We start from the raw sequence: 21,704 nt of genomic DNA on the forward strand, positions 1-21,704 counted from the left end.
CCAAGAACTACAAATGTTGTGAGTTATTTTTTTGGGGGGGCGGGGGGAATATCACCACACCATGGCATGGCATGGACACAGGCAATCGAGTAATATGGAAGACGTAAAGTTTGTCATACTTAAAAATGTGGGGATTATAGTGGGAATTTCGTCTGAAACTCTTGCACTGCAAGTGTCTTCCCTCGCCAGTGAGTGATGCAGGCTGAGGTCCCTGTTGGGAGCTTGATCACGACCTTGCAGCACTGCAGGCGACACAAGGACCTGCAGCTCGCAGAGCGCCTGCTTGCCTACCTGCTGCGCCACCAGCACCTGCTTCAGCTTCACCCTATCATCGGCAACCACCTCGTTCCCGCCCTTGTCGAGTGCGGCAGCTTGCTCGAGGCCCGGCGCGTCTTCGACAGGCTCTCCAACCGCAGCGAGCACTCCTGGACTTCCCTCATCTCCGGTTACATCAGCCATGGGGACCCCCACCATGCCTTCCTCCTTTACCATACCATGCTGCAGGAGAGCCCTTCCCAGCCCGGCACATACACTTATGTGCCCCTCCTTCATGCTTGTGGTAAGCTGCAGGACGCAGGTGCATGTCAAGGCATCCATGGTGACATAACCAGAAGGGGCTTGGAGACAGAGCTTTATTTGGGCACCACTTTGGTGGACGCCTATATCAAATGCAGCATGCCAATCGATGCTCGCAACGTCTTCAGTCGGCTCACTGCTCGAGATACGGTCACATGGACAACATTAATTTCAGGATATGCTGAAGTCGGGCTTTCGCAGGAAGTGATCTGTTGCTATAAACAGATGCAGTCTGAGAAGGTGTTTGCAGACACAGTCACGTTCCTTGTCACCTTGAAAGCCTGTGCCACTATAGGAGCCTTAGAAGCAGGTCAAGAACAGCATAGTGAATTAACCAAAAGGGGACTGGAAAGAGACCTACACGCAGGCAGCTCACTCGTCGACATGTATGGCAAGTGCGGCTTGCTGGTGGATGCAAACCAAGTGTTTGAGGGTTTATCTGCCAGGGACACTGTTTTGTGGAATACAATGATCTCAAGTTTTGCTGATCACAAGCTTGGTAGAGAAGTGCTCCATTGTTTTGAACAAATGCACATGGAAGGTACCTATGCAGATTCGGTCACATTTACTCTCACATTGAAAGCTTGCACAACCAGAGAAGCGTCAGGAATAGGCAAAAGGTTACATGTCCGGATCAGAGAACTAGGGTTAGAAACAGACCCTCATGTGGGCCATATACTAGTAGATGTGTATTGCACTTGTGGTTTGGTTGCAGCAGGTGAGAAAGTGTTTAACCTGCTTCCAGATCGAGGCATACATGTGTGGAACACATTGCTTGCAGGTTATGCTGAATGTGGGCTTGCTAAGGAAACAGAAGTTTGTTTGCAACAAATGCAGGTTGAAGGTCTGACTCCAGATCCTGTCTCATATTCTTGCAGTTTGAAAGCTTGTGGAAATTTAGAAACCTCGGGTACAGGATGGACAATTCATCATGAAATAACCAAAAGGGCATTAGAAACAGAGCTTTTTGTGGGTAGCGCTCTTGTGTATATGTATGGCAGATGCAAACTAATTGCAGAAGCCCAGCAAGTGTTTGATAAGTTGCCGATTCGAAATGCCATCTCTTGGACTGCACTCTTTACTTGCTATGCTCAACATGGATGTGATGAGAATATACTCCAGTGTTTCAGAGAAATGCAGCCAGAATCAGTGTATATGGATGCAGTTATGTTCATCACATGCTTGAAAGCCTGTGGCAATATAGGCAATCGGGAAGTAGGTATGGAAATAGCTGCAGAAATAACCAAAAGGGGACTGGAAAGAGAACAGTGTACAGGAACCGCACTGGTGGATATGTTTTGGAAATGCTCTTCACTTGCAGAAGCTCGCTGCATATTTGATAATCTGCCTGCCAGAAATGCAGTCTCCTGGAGTACATTGATTTCAGGATACACTGAACACGGCCTTGATCAGGAAGTGCTCAACTGCTTTGAAAAGATGAGTTTTGAAGGTGTATCCGCAGATGCTGTCATGTTCATTCTCTGTTTGAAAGCTTGTGGAAACATTGGAGCATTAGAAAAAGGACGCGAGGTACATGCTCATGCTAAAAAATCAGGTTTAGAAAAAGACCCTTATGTATGGAACATGTTGATAGACATGTATGGCAAATGTGGGTCAGTTGCTGAAGCACGGGAAGTCTTTGATGAGCTGGATGGACCAGACATCGTAGCTTGGAACACAATGATCAAGACGTATGGTGAAAACCATGAAGGTTATATGGCTATACAATGTTTTGAGGAAATGCAAGAGCAGGGTGTAAAACCAAATTCTATCACCTTCACTTGTCTTCTTACTGCATGCAGCCATGCCAGTCTGATCCTCAAGGGTCAAGAGTATTTTAAAGTGATGACAGATATACATAGGATTAAACCCGATGTGGATCATTTTGTTTGTATGGTTGATCTTTTTGCCAGATCAGGACAAGTATATGAGGCAGGGAAATTTATTACAGCTATGCAATGTCCTCCGACCAGTGAAACCTTGGTAGCTTTGCTCAATGCATGTAAAATTTATGGGAAAGTGGAATTAGGGCAAAGTTGCTTTCAGCAGCTTGTGGAGATGAAACAAGAGAATGCTTCTGCATACTTGCTGATGGCAGGTATATATGTAGGTGGTGGCTGGTGGAATGATGCAAAGAGAGTAGAGGAAATGAGGGAATATATAGGGGCAAAGAAAAAGCCCGGTAGTGCCTTAATTGAAGTGAACAGGAAGCCACACAAATTTGTGGTGGGTCTCAACCATAACGAGGAGATGGTGGAGACATTAGAAATGTTAAGTTCACATATGAAAGGAGATGGTTATGTGCCAATTCTAGATATGGCCGTAGGACAGACATCTGACCAAGACAAGTTGGCACCACCTTTCTCATTTATAGATACACATTCTCTGTTAACAGGCTCCAAGGGGAACATTCTATATTCTAAATCTAATAAATGTTCATCGACTTTGCAACCACAACTTGGGTTACATGCAAATTTTGCTACACATTCAGCATGCCTGTAGAAAGTAGTAATTAATTTCTGCAAATGTGTAGTAGTTCTTCAGTCTGTAGAAGGTCCGTAGCAAGTACTTCTTCAGCATGACTTAAGACTTCTATGCTAGTTTGGATTAAAAGTCATCCATGACTAGTTCCTCCGTTCTTAAAGCAGTTAATATCAACTAGAAAAATGAAGTACAACAATGCCCTCGGAGCTGACCTACAGAATCTTCACATCAGGAAATGGATAGAGTAGGCAACTGTAGAGCATAATCCCACTTTGGCTCCCTATCCCTAACTGGAAGATGACCTGTGGTGCCTGAGCATGAATCTATCTCAATGCCTTTCACGGTTTCGGGAATTGTACTCCACACTCCGCCACTTTTGTTTCAGGGTCATGTCATGCCTAGCTTAGACTTTACTTTGTGGTGGTCTTGCAAGTAAACATGGTGTGATATATTCTTTTGCCTCTTCCTAAAAATATGGTGACCTTTAATTTGAAAGTCTAGGCAAGACAAGTGTGACACTACTCTTAATGGTATAAATGTCATCTAGCAGTGCTCCCAAACACTTGAAAATGTGAGTACAAAAACTAATTTCTTAATTTAATTGTGTGGAGCCATATTTGGCCTTAAGAATGTGAAATAATAGCATCTAATGCAACCCTTTTCAAAATTCTCTTTTATCAAGTAGGAAGGAATATGTAGATGGTAAGACTAGACGACGAACCCTCATTTTATTTAAGAACCTACAAGATCTTGTAAAAAACATGTAGGTCATAAAGTTATATAATAATACTCATAAAATATCAGTATTTATAATGATTCAACAACTTTTTATATCCCCAAAAAGCAATATTAGGACACCTCAAAGAAATACCCACAACTTTTGAAGGGTAGCTTCAATTGAGAGGCTATAATGACATACAATTTCTTTTCACAGTTATCATGAAAATTTTAGGGAGATCAACAAAATGCCCCAAAACTTTGTGGAGATTCCTTCAAAGAAACCTGGCGGCCTACCTGAAAATTCACCTATTTCGTCTATTATGCCAAGGATTTACATTTCTGTGCCTTCATCACTATCAATGAGCTCAAGAATACTGGCATTAGTTGCCATGAAGCACGAGCTACTTTGTCTCATCAGTTTGTACTCATAACAATGATCCTCTATATACCTACTATATTGATAGAACACAATCAACCTCAGAATTGGTTGCAAAGTTCGATATATTAAGGATTTAGAATACTTACAAGAGGTAAATTGGGAATTTTGGCAAAATGTGAGAGATATTCTGGGGATCTCAGCCCGACAGAGGGGATAGTGGAATTTTGACCGAATATGAGGGTTTTCTTGGTAGTTCTTGAAATGTTGGTGAACTCCCCAAAACTATAATATGCGTTCTACTCATTGTGCAGGCTTCTGTTCCTAATCCTTCAGCTCCATCCGACTTCAGAAGAAGAACTGCTTATGAAGTATAACTCTTGCTACTTCAGCCAACAATATGTTTTCTGCAATGTTGTTCGTGGTCTAGCTGTGTCTCTGTCATATCATCAATGCAAGAAACATAGTATACGGACCGACTATTAAAGCAGTTTATGCCTATCAACGTGAATAACCTTCAGTAGCCTATGGTCCATGCTTGTGAAATGGCACTCTTTGACTACTGACAAACATCACGTATATATGGTTCAAGTTAGTGAGCTTGAATCTAGACACTCCACTCACTCTGCCTTTTGGTTGAATGGCTCTCAATCTCTGTAGATTAACATGCCAAGCCTCTATGCTAAGTAACAATATGGTAGGTATACTACTCTAAAACCATGAGAAATCCAATATGCCAGATAATATATTGTTGTATTTCCTTCCTCCTGCAAATCAATTTGCCACCTTACCAAACTCTTTTTGAAGCAAACTATGGTTACTAAGCCTGGATCTCAAACTTGGTCAGATTCTTTAGTAATTGAAGTTTGGTGTGTCAAATTCTTAATGTTCACACTAGAATGATTTGTGTCAAGATACTAATAATCACTCCAAGAGATCTCATGTGATATAACTATCAGTGAAATGTTGTGCGGTTTGAGCAACCATACCATTCATGCCATTTTACTCCGTAATGCATAATGTCCATGTTGTCATTGTGAACTCACACATCTTTCTGCTTCTTCCAACGACCTCTAGCATAGTGTGAACATTTGCAAGAGTAATGAAAATCTATCCACGTCTTTGGTCTATTGTCCTTCCAAGAGCCTCTGCACAAGATCTTCCCCATCCTCTCTTTCCTCTGCCATGCTGTTCTTGTTGATTTGAACCATGAACATTCACATTGCATCATCTCAGGTCATAGCTCCTATCACCAACATAATTTATACCTAGTGAAAATGTTGTATTGTTTTTTTTTCTTGGGGGAGAGGGCAGTTTCACCTTTTGAACTTGTTTCTAGACTTGATGACATTAATAGACAGGTGATAACAGGAAACATTGTATGAGACTTGACATTGAAACTTCTATGTTCAAACTATTATGCACAACCAAGAGGTTCCTATCTCGCCAAATTGAAATCTCAAAAACCTTATAATCCTTACCAAGACAAGCAGGAACTAGAGCTATGATCCCTTTAAAATGTGGAGGTAAAAAGACAGACAAAAAGTATAGCAATACTAAGACACTTAGGACAAATGATTACATTAAAAGGCCTACCTGCAAGAGGACTAAAAGGTTAAGATCATGTAATCACAATGATCCAATAAGCGTTAAAAACCTTTGTTTATTTCACAGATTTCGCCATGTAAGCATTCCAAGACTAATCTAGAAGGGGGCCAATAAGTTTACAGAGAGTCACAGGCTGCAATTTCTAACGAGGTTTTGTAACGTCACACAATAACTTCATGACCGTCACATCTAGAAGGTGAAGTGGCCTATTTGGAGAGATATACACTTATTATGGGCTCACACCTTCCTACCTATCCTCACCCTTGACCTCACTCCCACTCCCAGCCTCAATTGTCAGACCACACTAAAAGTGGAGTAGAAAATAGCCCAAATGCCAATTTGCAAAACTTCGACAAAGTTTGTATTCTCCTTGCTAAATTTATCATCTATTAGGTTTAATAGATATTAGGTAGATGTGTTAAAAAAGCCCCATCCTCATAGCTTATTCTTGCACATCATGCAAGCTAGCTACAAGCATGATATGCAATATTTACATTGCCTTGAGACTACTACATGGTCAGCTTTAATACAATTAAGTTAGGCTCGTCTGCCTGATCTCCATTAAGTCCCCTCAAGCTTTGCTCAGCAGTGCTTCCACTTCATCCTTAAATCTTACCCTTTCCAAGCAGTTGTGTGTCTTGCACAACACGTGTGTTCAATCTAACACTACACCCGTATCCCAAAAACAATAGGACAAGTTAAATCACATGCACGCATGAAAAAATCTAACTCCAATACTTTATGTTGGTTGTCCAATCACAAAAACTGTTTTTATCATGGTCCATGTTACATAAGATCATGCCTTCCAATCATAGCATACAGGATAAGGTTTGATTGCTGATATCTCACACAAATACAAACAATGTGAGTGGTAAATATGGTGATATGAGTTTGTAAAGATGAGGCATGATCTTGTGTAATATGGATGCTGTGTAATTTGACCAGGCCTAGGCAATATGTCCAACACCACTTTGCAGTCCATGATCCACAATTCTGATTGATTCATACTATGCAAGGTCATCTAAATTCTATAGAGATCTCAGATTCTATTACATACTATTATTCATGTCACATATTCATGCTACTGTCATTCCACAGAAGTATCCTTTTCACGTAACCCATATTAGTCAAGGCCAGCATCATTTTTCTCTCAAGATCCATATGGCACATGCGGTGACATTAACTTTGTGCACCTGCAATGTTGGTTTTGGCTGAAATTTTTAATTTCAAATTGACCAGATCATCTTGAACCAGCCTGAGGTCATCATCTTTGTGCACATGGGGCAGGTGAGACAAAGACAGTGGCATGTGGACATGCAGCAAATGAGCCCACAACAAGTCATACAGATCTTCACCTCATAAAAGTCTTCCTCTGCCTCTTGGCTGGTAATCAGAAATGTTCCAGATCTAGGCCTTCAGGCTGCACCCTGTTCTTCCCCCTTGCACATGCACTGTAGATATATCATGCACTGGATGCTTGTGTCATTGTGCTTATGGAATTCATTTAGGAAGTGCTCACAATGGGCAACATCCTCACTGTTGTAAGCATCACCTTTCAAAACATCCAACCTTGGAGCTAAAATGTCTGGGCAATGAGTGTATCTATCGATTTGAAACTGTACAGATTGAATTTTTTCTGTTTATAACCTTATCGAAAAACCTCATAATTTAAAAACCTCCATTACTTTGCAATCGGTAAGGAAAAACATGCATCCCAATTTTGCAACTGCAACAAAAAGGTAGCCAAATGTTAGGAAGGACGTATTTGGAAAAAAACGTGTGCAGTGAGCTGGAGCACTACCATTAGAGAGAGAGAGAGAGAGAGTATCATGCATTCTCAATTATCACTTCCTCCAGATAAAGCAAAATGCAAATGCTTCACTCGTCCAGCTGACTCCAGTAAACTTACAACAATTTTGGAAAACTTGAAACAACCAAGGCAAACCGTTACGTAAGTATGCCCTTACAGGAAATGCCAAAAAGACTTGAGTTGACAAAAAGCTTAAAGACCAGTTAAAAAGATCCTGAGAGGGCATGCAAAATTAACCTTGTCAAGACAAAAAAATTGACCTGAAACATTGGTTTCAGACCCATTCGAAAGACAGGAAAACTTGGTGAAGTACAAAATTAGCTTACAGTGAGATCAGTACTGGGTTGAGTTAGTGTTCAACAATCACAGCCTACAGAACTAAGAAATAATAGCAGAAAACAAATTGTTGTCCAGCAGTTTAGAGACATTTTAAATTTGTTAGCCTGGCCTTGAGTGCATGCAGTCAGTTTATCTAGCTGCACAGAAAATGTCATCATGAGGGGAGACTACCCCATCAGGTAGGTTCAGCCACATTGAACCCGTCAATATTATCATTTCTGCTTCCATCTCCATTTAAATCAAACCTAATCAACCAAAATGTCTCCCACACATAAGGGCTCTGCCCCTACATCTAGGTTTGGTGTGTATCCTTCCTTCTTCATGTGTAAATTTAATATTTGTACAAATTCTAAGATGTCCTGGCTTTGCTTAACACTCACAGTGAAGTCATAGAGACTTTTGTTGACCTCAATAAGAGCATTACCAGGTTTTTTCTTTCCTCCTGCATATTTTCTCAATTCCTTTATTTTCCTTGCATCATTCGACTTGCCCGTATTCTCATATATGTCTGCCATGAGCAAGTATGCAGCAGCATCAGCCTGAGACAACTGTACAAGCTGCTGAAAGCATCTTTGGCCCACTTCCACTTCACCATACATTTTACAAGCACTAAGTAGAGCGAGTAAAGTTTCACAGGATGGAGGACACTCCATGGTTGCAATGAACTTCTCAGCCTCAGAAACATGTCCAGATCTTGCAAAAAGATCAATAATACAGCCATAATGGTCCCATGTGAATTGGATGCCATGTTCTCTCATCACTTTGATGTACTCCTGACCCTTGCACACGAAACTAGCATGGCTGCATGCAGCAAGAATGCATGTGAATGCAACAGCATCTGGTATGACTCCCTGCTTCTGCATCTCATCAAAACATTGTACAGCCATGACTCCCTCATGGTTTTCACCATAAGCCTTTATCATAGCAGTCCATGATACAACATCCCGAGTAGGCAATTTATCAAACACTTCACGTCCTTCTGCAACAGAGCCACACTTGCCATACATGTCTATTAATATGTTCCCCAAAGAAGACTCTCTTTCTAATCCTGCTTTCCTGATCTCAGCATGTATTTCTCGACCTATTTCCAAGGCTCCCATTTCACCACAAGCTTTCAAGCACAGATTATATATGACGGCATCAGCAGAAACGGATTCCAACTGCATCTGCTTAAAACAGTTTAGCACATTCTCCCCCTGCCCATGATCAGCATATCCTGCAACTAATGCAGTCCACAGAACTGCATTCCGAATCGGCAGCCTGTCAAACACTCGATGTGCTTCTACAAGTGAGCCACACTTCCCATACATATCCACTAGTGTGCTGGCCACAGGAACTTCTCTTTCTAAACCTCTCTTAAATAATGCAGTATTTATTTTGTGCCCCACTTTCAAGGCTCCTGTGCTGCCACAAGCCTTCAAGCACAGCACAAATGTGACAGCATCAATTTCTACACTTTCCAATTCCATCTCTTCAAAACAATTCAGCACTTCCTGATCAAGCCCATGTTCAGCATAGCCAGCAATCAGGGCAGTGCACAAGACTCCATCTCGATGTGGGAACATACGACAGAGCAGGCTTGCTTCTGCAAGAGAACGGCATTTGGTGTACATATCCACCACTGCACTCCTCACATGCAACTCTGTTTCTAATCCCCTTTTGATTATTTCAGTGTGTATCTTATAGCCTGTTTGTAAAGCTGCTTTAGTGACACAGGCTTTCAAGCTACAAACATAGGTGACAGCGTTTGGAGAGATACTTTCTAGCTGCATATTGTGTAAACAGTTCAAAACTTCACCAGCAAGTCCCTGTTCAGCATATGCTGCGATGAAAGCAGTCCATGACACTGCATTTCTTATTGAAAGACTGTAAAACACTTGGCATGCTTCTGTGAGTGAGCTGCATTTTCCATACATATCCACAAGAGTGTTTCCAACCACTTCACTGCCAGTAAAGAGAGCTGTTTCAAATCCTCTTTGAACGATACTAGTGTGTAATTCCTGACCTCTGTCAAGTTCTCCCATAATGCCACAAGCTTTCAAGCAGCAAACAAAAGTCACAAAATTTGCACAAACCCCTTCCAGCTGCATCTCTTTCAAGCAATGCAGCACTTGCTCGCCAAACCCAAGTTCAGTATATCCTGCAATTAGTGCTGTCCATGAGACAGCATCCCGCAATGGCAAATCTTTGAAGACTTGCTGTGCTTCTACGAGCAAGCCGCATTTTGCATACATGTCCACCAGTGTGTTGCCCACAACTGCGCTCTCCCCGACGACATCTTGCTCAAGTCCCCAAACAATTATGTCAGAATGCAGGGATTGGCCTTTCTCTACATCCTTCAGCAGTGCGCAAGCATTGAGCAGGGCCAGATAAGTGACCCTGTTAGGTTGTGTGTACTGTCCTTCCTCCTGCATCTTCTGGAAGAGGTGAAGGGAATAATGGGGTTCCCCTGATTCGATGTAGCCGGAGATGAGAGCTGTCCAGGAGTACTTGTTGCGAAGCAAGAGTCCATTGAAGACGCGATGTGCCTCGGGCAACCAGCCGCATTCCACGAGCAGGGGGACGAGGTAGTTGCCGAGGATGGGGTGCGATTCGAGGCTGCGAGACCGGAGGAAGGCATGAAGGTGTCCAGCGCGATGGACATCCCTGGTGCGTCTGCAGTGCTGGAGGGCGCGGATCAAGGAGGAAGCCGCAGCAGGCTCGGCCTGCATCCCCTGATGACACGGGCATGATCGTACCACCACCTGTGATGTGCCGCCTTGCGAGGGCAGGGCTCGACGATGACGATGCAGAAGGTCCTAGAAAGCGAATACGAAAGTCAACATGGCTTTCAATCGCTGCGCTCATAATGGCTGCTCTCTGCATACCGAGAATTGTCTATATCTACAGGCAAAAGAAGTTTTTGACAAATTCCGGGGTGGAAGGTTGGTTGTCGTTGTGGGTTGTTAGGGGACCCTATACATAGCTAGGTGGACCTCCAGGCAAAAGAAGTTTTAGACAAATTCCGGGGTGGAAGGTTGGTTGTGGGTTGGGAGGTTTGGTTTGGTGGGTGACTGGGTTATACATAGCTAAGTGTGGTTGGAGGGCCGAGCAAGGGGCTATTGCTGTCCACCAACCAAATCTAATTAGGTATGGGGTTACCTAGCTAGGTGTGGTTAGGGGGCTTTGGCGAGGGGCTATTCCTGTCCACCAACCAAATCTAAGTAGGTATGTAACACCCCCCCCCCCCCCCCCCCCCCGCCCCGCCCCCAAAAAAAAAAGAAACCACCTAGCCAGGTGTACAACCCTTGACCTTCAATTTTGTTGGGAGAAACAAGCGAAAAGAAAACCATTTTTCCATAAGAGAAAATGTCAAGAACTTATTGCATATCTTCTCATAAAAACTAAAACCACAACTAAACATCATGTCTTCTCTTTATCCTCATCTTTGTAACTTTAAGCTAAAAGAGTCTCTAAGAAATTTCTAAGGATCTTTAATAGTGTTGGCCCAAGCCCAAAAGGGTCTATTTGTGGCCCCAAAATGGAATACCTAGACTTTCCTAGTACCCTCTTGGATATAATCAAAATTGAAGAGTGTTATGTCAGTGTAGAACCATCCAACCTTCAATTTGGATAGACCCCTAGGAAGGGTAATCATGATTGGTTGGTCTAAGAGTAGGAAATTGTTGAAACACTTAACTTTAGTATTTCTGTAGAAGGCCTAAAGGCCAACAAAAATGTAGAAGTGATCTAGCCTAGCCTTTTGAAGCAATGATCATTTTTGATTGTTAGTCCATGTGAGGAGAGGATTTTCTACAAACTAAGCTAATATGGGCCAAGGAAAAACTAAGGAGAGAAAAAATCATAAAAGCAGAGTCCCTTCAATATTATTTTAGAATTTGCTAGGCAAGTAAAATGGGTAGACCAACCATAGAATATTTCCAAATGCTACATAAGAAAAATGAAAGAGACCATGTCCTAGTCCTTAGGAAACAAGATGGATCCTATGTACGAAGTCAATAAAAAAATTTGAGCATTGCTCAACTTCTTCTGAAACATTTTAAGCTAGCCAACAAAATATATTGTAGATATTAGGGTGTTAATTGCTAGTTGCAAAAAATTGGAGTTTCCCTTGATTTAGTTAGAATCTTAGATTTGGGCTTGTTGGGGCTAGAACTCGCTGACATAATAGATACCTAGCCAAGGGAAAGACACCTAGACTGGATGAACTTCCTAATGAGTTCTTCTAACTTTTCAAGGAAGTCCTAACTAAACTCCTACTAAGTTTTTGGAAGGAAGATATGTCCTTCTAATGTCTTCCTCTTTCTATCAATGAAGGGGTGATCAAATTGATACACAAAAAAGATAAGAAGGAGGATCTAGCCAATTGGAGGCATGTCACAAGCCTTAACACAACCTATACAATGATCCTTAAAACTTTAGCCAAGAGAGTCTCTTCTCATTTAGATGCTTGGGCTCCCAAGGAGCAAAAAGGATCTATTAAAGGTTAGTATATAGTGGATGCAATAATAGGGCTAAGGGAAGGGTTGAATATGCTCAATGCACCAATCAAGACTTTACCTTTCTTAAGATAGACTTCAACAAGGCCCACAATAGTGTAGAATGGTAGTCCATCCTACACTAATGCACCAATCAAGACTTTACCTTTCTTAATATAGACTTCAACAAGGCCCACAATAGTGAAGAATGGTAGTCCATCCTACAACCTTAAGATTATATGTGTTTAGGCTGATATTTATCAAGTATGTTTCAATGCTCTTCAACAATCCCATGGCAAAAGGAGCCCTATTTGTTGAACTAGTTCATTTATTTAGTTTTCCCTTAGTACCTTCATTTTATGCCATGGTGAACGAGGTGCTAAGACAGCTCATGGAAGACCAATTCCATCAAGGTAAAGTCCAAGGAATCTCTTTACCTAGCTCTAACAAACACATGTTGCTTAATCTCTTTGCACATAACATGAGTGCTACAACTAAAAGTGATGAGTAGTCCTCTAGTCCCTTTGGAGTCATCTCAACAAATTTCACTTAGGATTTGGATTTAAAATAAGCCATAAAAATTTGGCATGAAGATATTGATAAAAGAGGCCCCAAAGTAGCTTTCAAACAATGCATGTCAAACAATTGAAGGAGGGAGAATCTTTCATCTTTGAGGGATACCAATGGGATTTATTGCCACTGTTAAACAAAGGTGGCAGTGGGACATGGACAAGCTTAACAAAAACCTAGACCATTGGAATGGATTTTGACAATGAATAGTTGTTAACATTTTAGTGTTGAAGCATATTATCATCCCCACTTGCATCTATTTCTTGACATGATGCAAGTCATGTGATTTGCATGGAAAAACCAAACACTAAAGTCTAGATAGTCATAAGCTATCTACCCAAGACTTTCAAAATCTCTAGTAAGGTGGGATTACATGTGAAAGTTGTAGAAAGATTTGGCTCACACTTTGCATGCCCAATCCCCATAGCATTTTGGTAGAATTGGTACATGAACCTTACACCAACACCGAAAGAGGATGGCAAAGCAATCCTCTTATTGACATTTTTTCCCATGACACAAACATCCTCAATATGTTATAATATGCACAAACTTTGTTCCTTCCAATTGCACCATGTAAGCTTGCATTGCTCAATGTTATAATACACATCCATAATGAATTACTACAATGGCCTACCTACTTGTAACAAACATGCATTTGAATCACCATGCATGAAGTCAACATGTATAGAGTTACATTTGTGTGTGTGTGTGTGTGTGTGAAACTTTGTTGCTTAATTACTATAGGAAAACATCCTTTGGAACATTATTATACAAAACCCTAAAGTGCCACCCACCTCCATTAGAAAAAATCAAGATGTACAATATGGGCATGCATGCTTGATGCAAAATGGACATCCTTATATACTCATCCTATCCAAGCATAATACTAGCAACCTCATTGCCAACATGTATTTAGCATTGTATTGAGGTAGAATGGCTCTCTAAAATTGTCATCTTTAGTTCTACAACAAGACATTGTTACAAAAGAACCCCAATGACGCTAAAAGCTTGAGCATTGATATTGTATTTATACATCATCTCTTGAATTTTCTCTAGCAAATGAGACATTTTTCTAGATAATCAATTGGTAATTCATGTTCAATATTATTACACAAAATTTTGCAAATTAGGGCCTCAATTATTGCTCTTTGTTGCACAAAATTGGACCAACACAATGGTACATCAACCCATGCACAAAAAAGTATACATATTTCCAACAAAACCCAAAATCTCATCCACATGCCCACACATTGACACAAAGTATAGGGCACTATTATACCTTTTGTTAACCCTTGGGATGAAGAATTGTCGAGAAATATAACATAGGCTAAGTCTATAGGCTATGTGTGCACTAAATAAAAGAGAGTCTAATATGTGTAAAGAGACTTAAGGATCAAAAGGTATCTATCACTTTAGTTAAATTCTTTGTGTGTAGACTATTGAATGAGAATGAAAGAGAAGAATGAAGAAGAAGAAGATGATGATGATTTATTAAGCCTCCATGTCTTATGGCATCTCCCTTTCATTGCACATCCATATTGATTCTTTGTAGTTGGTAGTAGAGCTAGAGTGCGGGAGCAAAAGATTGGATCGAGGACTGTGACAAATCGAGATCTACATCAAGCTAGTTAAAAGCTTGATGTCTGCCATTAAATCAGGTATAAATCCTCATCTAATCCATCTGAAAGCAAGTACTTGGATTCAAGAGCTATTGTAACTTGGAGTTGGGAGCTATTAAGCACGCTTTGAATGCCTTTTGGAAGCCATGGAAGGTTGCAAATGGATGTATGACAACAAGGTCTTGATTGGTTTTGATTTCAAATTGGCTCATATTGGGGGCTACTTAAGCTCAGGGCTTACTTGTCACTCAAAAGCTTTGGGGTAGCTTACTAAAGCGCAAGGCTTCCTTACTCAAGAAGTAGGGGATTTGTTGCTATAGATAGCTAGGTTTCATCCATTTATTGCACATATGAGCCCCACGTCAATTTTTTCCATTTACAAATGACATTCATTCCATCTAATTAGCTAAAGACTTTAAGCCTTAGCTTTAGCCTTTAAAAAAGTCCCCCTTAAACAAGCTCTCTTCACACCTATAAAGACTAAACTAGTTTGCCACATCTGTGATCACACTGGAGCCCCCTATGAATTGGATATTTCATGAGCTCTATTCACACTGAAGGAAGGCTTGAGCTAGATATTCTTCAAACTAGTTCACAATTCTAAGTTCACACTACAATTTTATTGAACTAGTTGTTTCAAGGCTAAAAGGTTGATTTTTATGCCATTTTTAAGTGCAAATCGGAAGGGAAAAAACTATTTTAAAAATTCCAAGAAAATTATTGCAAATTGAGCTTGTTTAGGACTTCATTGTTGGCACAAAATATTGCAAAAAATGACACGAAAAATGGTCACTTTTAGACCCATATTTTGATGCTTTTTGGGCCATATGAGTATAGTTTGAGCCTACTTTCTTTGTTTCTTTGTTGGATTGCTAATGTTTGACATATGGGCATGATGTATGGGTGTATGTGACAGCAATTGGACACATGTATGATAGCCATAGCAGTGACACTTAGTTTATGTGTATTTTCTTGGCCATTTTGAATGCTTTTTGGTCTTGAATTTAAGTGGTGTTGTGCCACTATGCAAACACAGTCTGAAAAACCCTGGAGTGCATCATCATCTAGCTTTACACCCCTTTTCGAGCCAACAAAACCATCATATTTTTCATCTGAGTAGCAGGGTAGAAGCTAATGTTTGATGCACGTTTTTGGGTATAATAGGGAGCTCCATGAGATCTAATATTTGGAGATTGCTTTCGAGTAGAAGTAGACATTGTCTAGATAATCCAAGAACCATTTGTCTTGGAGTTTAGCCATAAATGATTAGCTTATGACTACTATAATAACCAAGAATACAAAGGCTAAAGTGTATTTGGAATCTCGTACAAGGCTTTTGTTTTCCTTCTCAGGTTCTATCAATATATAGTGCTCCTGAGAGAAGTACTTGGGCTTCTTCTACCAAGAAATCATCTAAACCTATTGACATTTGAATTGTTTGGACTCTTTCTCTTGGATGTACATCATAGTTTCAATGTAATACATGCAGAGTTTGAATCATTAAGCTTTGTCTTTATCTTGTGTAAAGGCTTTGGCAGACTTGGCATAAGGTTTTATGATTGATTCATGATGTATGGACATGTCTTGAAGAGAACTTGATTTTTAGCATTCTTGGGATTCATTTTAATCTCCTACCTATTCTTTTTCTTCTCTTCTATCTCCCATTCTCTACTTCCTTCTCTCTCTGATCCCTAGTGGATACAACCTTTCGACTAAAACACCTCCGACATTGGTAAATTGGATGTGAAAGGTCGTTGAAAGGAAAGGCTGGATGAAAGAACCTTCAAGCATGATCTTTTACAATAGTTAGTCTAGAATATGAACATGCTTATGCAAGTATACTAACAACAGATGATGCAGGCTTCTACTCAAATAGAAACTATTGTGAGGAATGCTCTACAATCAGTAGATCATGAGATGAAGTTATTTAGTGGTAGGAATATATCTACATATTTGCATACCTATGGTCAAAAGATGGAGTTCTTTGGGGTGGCTCGTCGACTTGCATGGAGCCAACATTTTGTATAGGTCACTGTACATGAATTCAAAGTCCAAGTTACTAAATTGTACATGTAGGATGCTGACTAGGTAGCTTTCAAGAAGACACTCCGGGAAGAATTTTACATTGAAGACACCATTTTAATTACACGCAAAACTTTCCAAAAGTGGGTTCTAAAACCTAATAAGGGTCTTGTGGTTTATAAACTTATTATGAGAATTTGAAAGTCGGTTTGAGCAATTAGATCTTGCAGAACAATAGGCTCTTGCAAGTCAGAAAATTGAATTGTTTCTACAAGTGGCAAATCCTAAGCTTCAAGAGAGGCTTGATGATTTGCTAGAGGATTAGCCTACAGAGACATGGCTTAAAATAGAGTGGAGACATATTAAGGATGTTGTCATCACACTGGTGAAAAAGCATAAAAGAATAGAAAGATTGCATGTATCTAGCTTGCCCATTGTTACGAGCAAAACAAAGCCACTCACTTTTATGGCTAACCCTATAGCTACACCTACTATTCCCAATGTTAGGGAATATGTCCTAGATGAATTGATTAAAGGCATGTGGGATGTTCAATTGAAGGTCGTAAAATTAGATGAGAAAGGACAAGAGGAAAGTGGATGAGTAGTAGCCCCTAAACCAGGGAAAAGATGTATTTGGTGTGATAGCGTGTAGGGGAAGGATTGTGCTACTTATCAGGAGGCCTTGGCACGATAGCTCATCTTTTGGAAAGATGGTAAGATCCATGCACAAGAAATGGGATTGTCTCTTACTTTGAATTTTGGAAAGGGAGGTATGCAAAATTTGTTGGAAGACTTGGCATCCTGAAATGCTTATGCAGTTGTACATGCTTCTACTTTTAGTCTATAGTTGGATAAAATGCCTGGCCAAGTGATGATTGGTCTAAAGGCTGCAATATGGACAAATGCTTTGCATGCAGCTATTAAGAGGAAAGCTACTGATAGTGAAAGGTCTCATTCAGGGTAAGACATTCGTGACATGACCAGCTAGGAATCACCGGTAGATGCATATTTAGCGTATGCATATATTAGCAAAGGTGCAAAACACGAATGTAATTGTGAAAGAGAAATGGAAGAGAGATGAAGATAATGTAGGGATATCTAAGAGAGTGACAAGAAGAAGTGTGGATCAACCTAAAGCTACAAATTAGCCACCTCTCCAGCATGTTATGGAAGAGGTTGGGTAGGAGTAGAAACATGATAGCAAACAAGAGGGCAAAAAGAAGTGCAAGTAGCCGGGTATGTAAGCTATAGTATGATATTGAGACAGCCACAAATCTCAAGAATGTTCTTGAAGAAAATATTTTAAACAGTCGGGTGGAGTTCACCGTGGGAGAGCTGCTTGGCATCGCCAAGTGGGAATTTCATGACAAAATCATTGACATAATTAAGAGGAGGCGTCTGTTTCTTGGTGATAGCACTTGTGCATTGTTGCAATTTGAAGATGAAACTAGTTTGTTGGGCATTCAGGCTAAAAGGAGCATGATGTAAGTGCTAGTTTATCAATGGAGGATACTACTAAGTAGTGGACAACATGTGGAAAAGAGAAGAAAGTGACTAAAAATGCATTGTCTTGTAGCAATATGCATGGTGGAGTAAGGCAGCTACAACAATATGGGGACGAGACTCCAAGATTTATTCCTCATAGTCATTACACAAGAAATCACTGGGCAAGGGCTACCACTGAAATGGTAGTGAAAATAGGGGAGCATGAAACTCCTTGTGTTGCTTTGCTTGACCACAAATCCAAGATTGATGTCATTGAGTACGGATTGTATGAGAATGGAGCATGGCTTGTGGATACTAATCATGGTTGGCGTATCCACAAGCCATGCTCCATTCTCATACAAAATACAAGATACATGACAAAAAGGTAAAACCAGTTTCTTTGCTGCTTTTTCCACCAGATAGTGAGGGTCTATATGAGAAAGTGTCAAGGCATCCAATTTTACCGAATCTTAAAGACATATGTCATCAGCTTACAACTGAAACATTACATGAATTAAAAGTTTTGTAGAAGGGTTTCTTTTGCCTACTAAAAGAGATTGTTTTATGCAATGTTGGCTAGACATGGAAAAGCATTTGCATTTCACCCAACTGAAATAAGTTGTATGGATTTGAATGTTGTCTCTCTTATAGTAATATTTACTATGCTACATGCACCATGAAACTCGAGGCCTATTCCAATGGCTAAAGCTTACTTGCCAAAGCTAATGGATTTGCTGAATGAAAAGATACACATGAAGATCTTGGAGCCCTCTTCAGCCTCATACTCAAATTGTTGGTTTATTGTGCCCAACAAGAATGGGGCTTTGAGATTTATTCAAGACATTGAGTCGGTCAATAAAGTGATCATAAGAAATGTGGGTGCATGTCCTGTGGTTGATGAATTTGCAAAGGCTTTTGTAGGCAAAGCAATCTATTCTTTGGGTGATCTTTACTCGAGGTATGATCAATTTCAACTTGTAGTTGTTGAGAGTAGGGATATCACAACCATGAAGACTCCCTTGGGGTTATAGATGTGTACTCTCCCACAAGGTGCAACGAACTATGAATAGGATACTCAAGGATTTTATACCATAGTTGGCAATGCCCTTCTTGGATGATATTCCATCAAAGGGTGTGCAATGGGTGAATGAAAAGAATGAAGAGATGGATGCTCATGGGTATGATAATTTGTTGCAAATTATATTGTTGCTTGTGAAAGAATTTTGACACGACTAGAAGAGGTGCATTTAACTTTTTTGGACAAAACTCAGTCTTTGGAGTTGAAGAGGTTTTGATTGTTGGGCGTATGTGTGGGCCCTATGGGAGAAGACCATCACCAGTGAAAATAGATGGGATTGATAGAATGCAATATGTATGCATAAATGTATCCGAGGTGTGTAGATTCTTGGGTGCATGTGTGTTCTATTTGATATGGATCCCTCAATTTGCACACATAGTTGATGCTCTACATCAGTTCTTGAGGAAAGGTTAGAGGTTTCACTAGGAAAGAAAGAATAAGAAAGTAATTAAGAAATTGAAGTGGCTCTTGAAATCTGCTCCTACATTGATAAAGGTTGATTATTCACATGGGAGCATATCATTATTACAATTGATACGAGCCCAATTGGGATTGGATGGGCAATCGGGCAAGATAATGAGGAATGGCAAAGATATGCAAGTTGGTTTGGTGCTAAAGTATTGACCAAATGGTAGACAAGGTATCCATAAGTGAAAAGAGAAATATGGGCAATTGTGACAGCCCTTAAATGTGATAAGGAGTATTTTATGGGTGTTCGTGTAGTCATTGACACAGATTGTTTGCTGGTATTGGGTATGATTACTAGTTGCACTATCCCAGACTTTGCTATGCTCCGGTGGATTGCCTACATCAAATCTTTGAACCCTGAATTTCAGCATATTGCAAGAAGAGATAGCTCGGTGGTAGACATGTTATCCTGGGAATGCTATGAGAATGAAGATGGGATGATGGATGAGGAGGAAGAATATGACTTTCTTGCTACTAAAAATGATATTTTGATTGGTGAAATTGAATTGGCAGCTATTGTAACTATAGACACAACTCTCATTAATGCAAGGACAATATTAAATGCAATAAGTACATTAGCTAGTTACTCAAGTACAAGAGATGTAATAGTGAATTGAGCAATGCAGAGAGTTGCTACAGTACTAATAGAATCTTGGATAACAAACAGAAAACATTTTAGATGCTATGTATCTTGTGTAGAAGTGTCTTTGGAAGACAAATATGCAAGAGAGTGACTGAGAATTGGTCAATACCTTAGCACATTAACAAAGAGAGAAGAGTGGTGAGATGAGAATCTTATGAAGATCAAGAGGAAAGCTTATGGGTTTTTCTTAAAAGATGGGTACTTGTGAAAACATGCTAAGAAGAAACAAGGTATGCCATTGCGAGTTCTAGGTGATAGAGCTTCAAAAGTAAATGTTATGCAAGAGTTTCATGAAATCTTTTGGGTTGGCCATAGAGGAGTTTGGGGTACTTTTACAAATACCAAAGAAAGTGATGGGACCTAAAATGGGCCGGCACTGGCTTTAGCACTAGTCGGACCTCAATCATGCATTAGACAACCCCATGGCCTCGCGGTCAGGAGCGTCTACAAGACACATTGCCTTGCCATCGTACATACATTTTGCATTTGTATCGTGTTTTGTAGTCCAACCCTCAACCTTCTCAGACTCCTCAGAGGGAGACCCTACACATTTTGGTGTAATTCACCACGTAGAACAACATAGGAGGCACCCCTTGGCTAATTGTTGTGGCCCCACTGCGACTCTCCTACACCTTGGGGATTAGCCCCTCGATGCGTCACTAACATATATAACACATACGAAACAAACTCCACTCTTGGTACCAATATTATATCGTTCCAGGAATGTACTATTCCTCACTTGCTTGTCCCCTTGGACCCACCGTCTAGACCTACAGCTTGGGTGCCTTACTCTCTCCAGCGTGGGTAATTTATAATACAACCAAGTGCTATGCATGCCAGGAATAGATACCATGCATATATGATTCATGCAATGGTGGATGATTGCGCACAAACAATTATGGTTTGAAATCAGCCTATGTGTCGTGCAAAAACAGTCCTTTTAATGAATTTCCACTAATACGCAATGCTTCGTTGTAGGAACCTAGCACCAAGGCTAACCTCGTGCTGCTAGATCCATTATTTTCAAATAAATCACATCCTAAATGTTATGCATAAAGAGAACAATCAGAATTTTTATCATTTCAGCGTTTAAACTATTGTATAACATCATCCTCCCCCTCACTGTTTAAATTTTGCTGCGATGCATAGGTGTAGGGGTTTTTATGTCATTTTTTGTATGTAAACGCACTTTAACACAAAGGACAAGGCCAAACTGAGGCTTAACCTCATGCTTCAACCCCATGAGACATTCACATCCGTAGATATTATTTTTCCATTTTTTCTAGTGCAAAAAATCAAAATTTTCCTATTTTCTTCAATTTTTTCTATTTATTTTTAATAAAAATATGTATATTTTGGATTTTTTTCTAATGAGTGATCATTTGAAATGAAACTCAACATTTTTCCTTATTTTATCCCATGTCCACT

At 40.2% G+C, this 21,704-nt stretch overlaps 2 protein-coding genes across 2 annotated transcripts; one reads left to right on the forward strand and one right to left on the reverse strand.

Moving 5' to 3' along the window:
- The first annotated feature begins 495 nt into the window (after positions 1–495).
- On the forward strand, positions 496–3,078 carry LOC148027087 (putative pentatricopeptide repeat-containing protein At3g01580). The gene has a single exon (XM_087690380.1). It carries the CDS (start codon positions 496–498, stop codon positions 3,076–3,078), a length of 2,583 nt encoding a protein of 860 aa, XP_087546506.1.
- A 5,080-nt stretch (positions 3,079–8,158) lies between these two features.
- On the reverse strand, positions 8,159–10,624 carry LOC148027088 (pentatricopeptide repeat-containing protein At4g13650-like). Its single transcript, XM_087690381.1, has one exon. The coding sequence runs from the start codon at positions 10,622–10,624 to the stop codon at positions 8,159–8,161; it is 2,466 nt and encodes an 821-aa protein (XP_087546507.1).
- Between the last annotated feature and the right edge of the window lie 11,080 nt (positions 10,625–21,704).

The sequence above is a fragment of the Lygodium microphyllum genome, chromosome 13 (genome assembly GCF_053477565.2).
Source record: "Lygodium microphyllum isolate KBCC chromosome 13, Lygodium_microphyllum_v1.1.10, whole genome shotgun sequence".
Classification (NCBI taxonomy): Eukaryota; Viridiplantae; Streptophyta; class Polypodiopsida; order Schizaeales; family Lygodiaceae; genus Lygodium; species Lygodium microphyllum.

Excerpts from the sequence above, each read along its gene's own strand:
- LOC148027087 (XM_087690380.1), top strand. The coding sequence starts at position 496 with ATGCTGCAGGAGAGCCCTTCCCAGCCCGGCACATACACTTATGTGCCC.
- LOC148027088 (XM_087690381.1), bottom strand. The coding sequence starts at position 10,624 with ATGCAGGCCGAGCCTGCTGCGGCTTCCTCCTTGATCCGCGCCCTCCAG.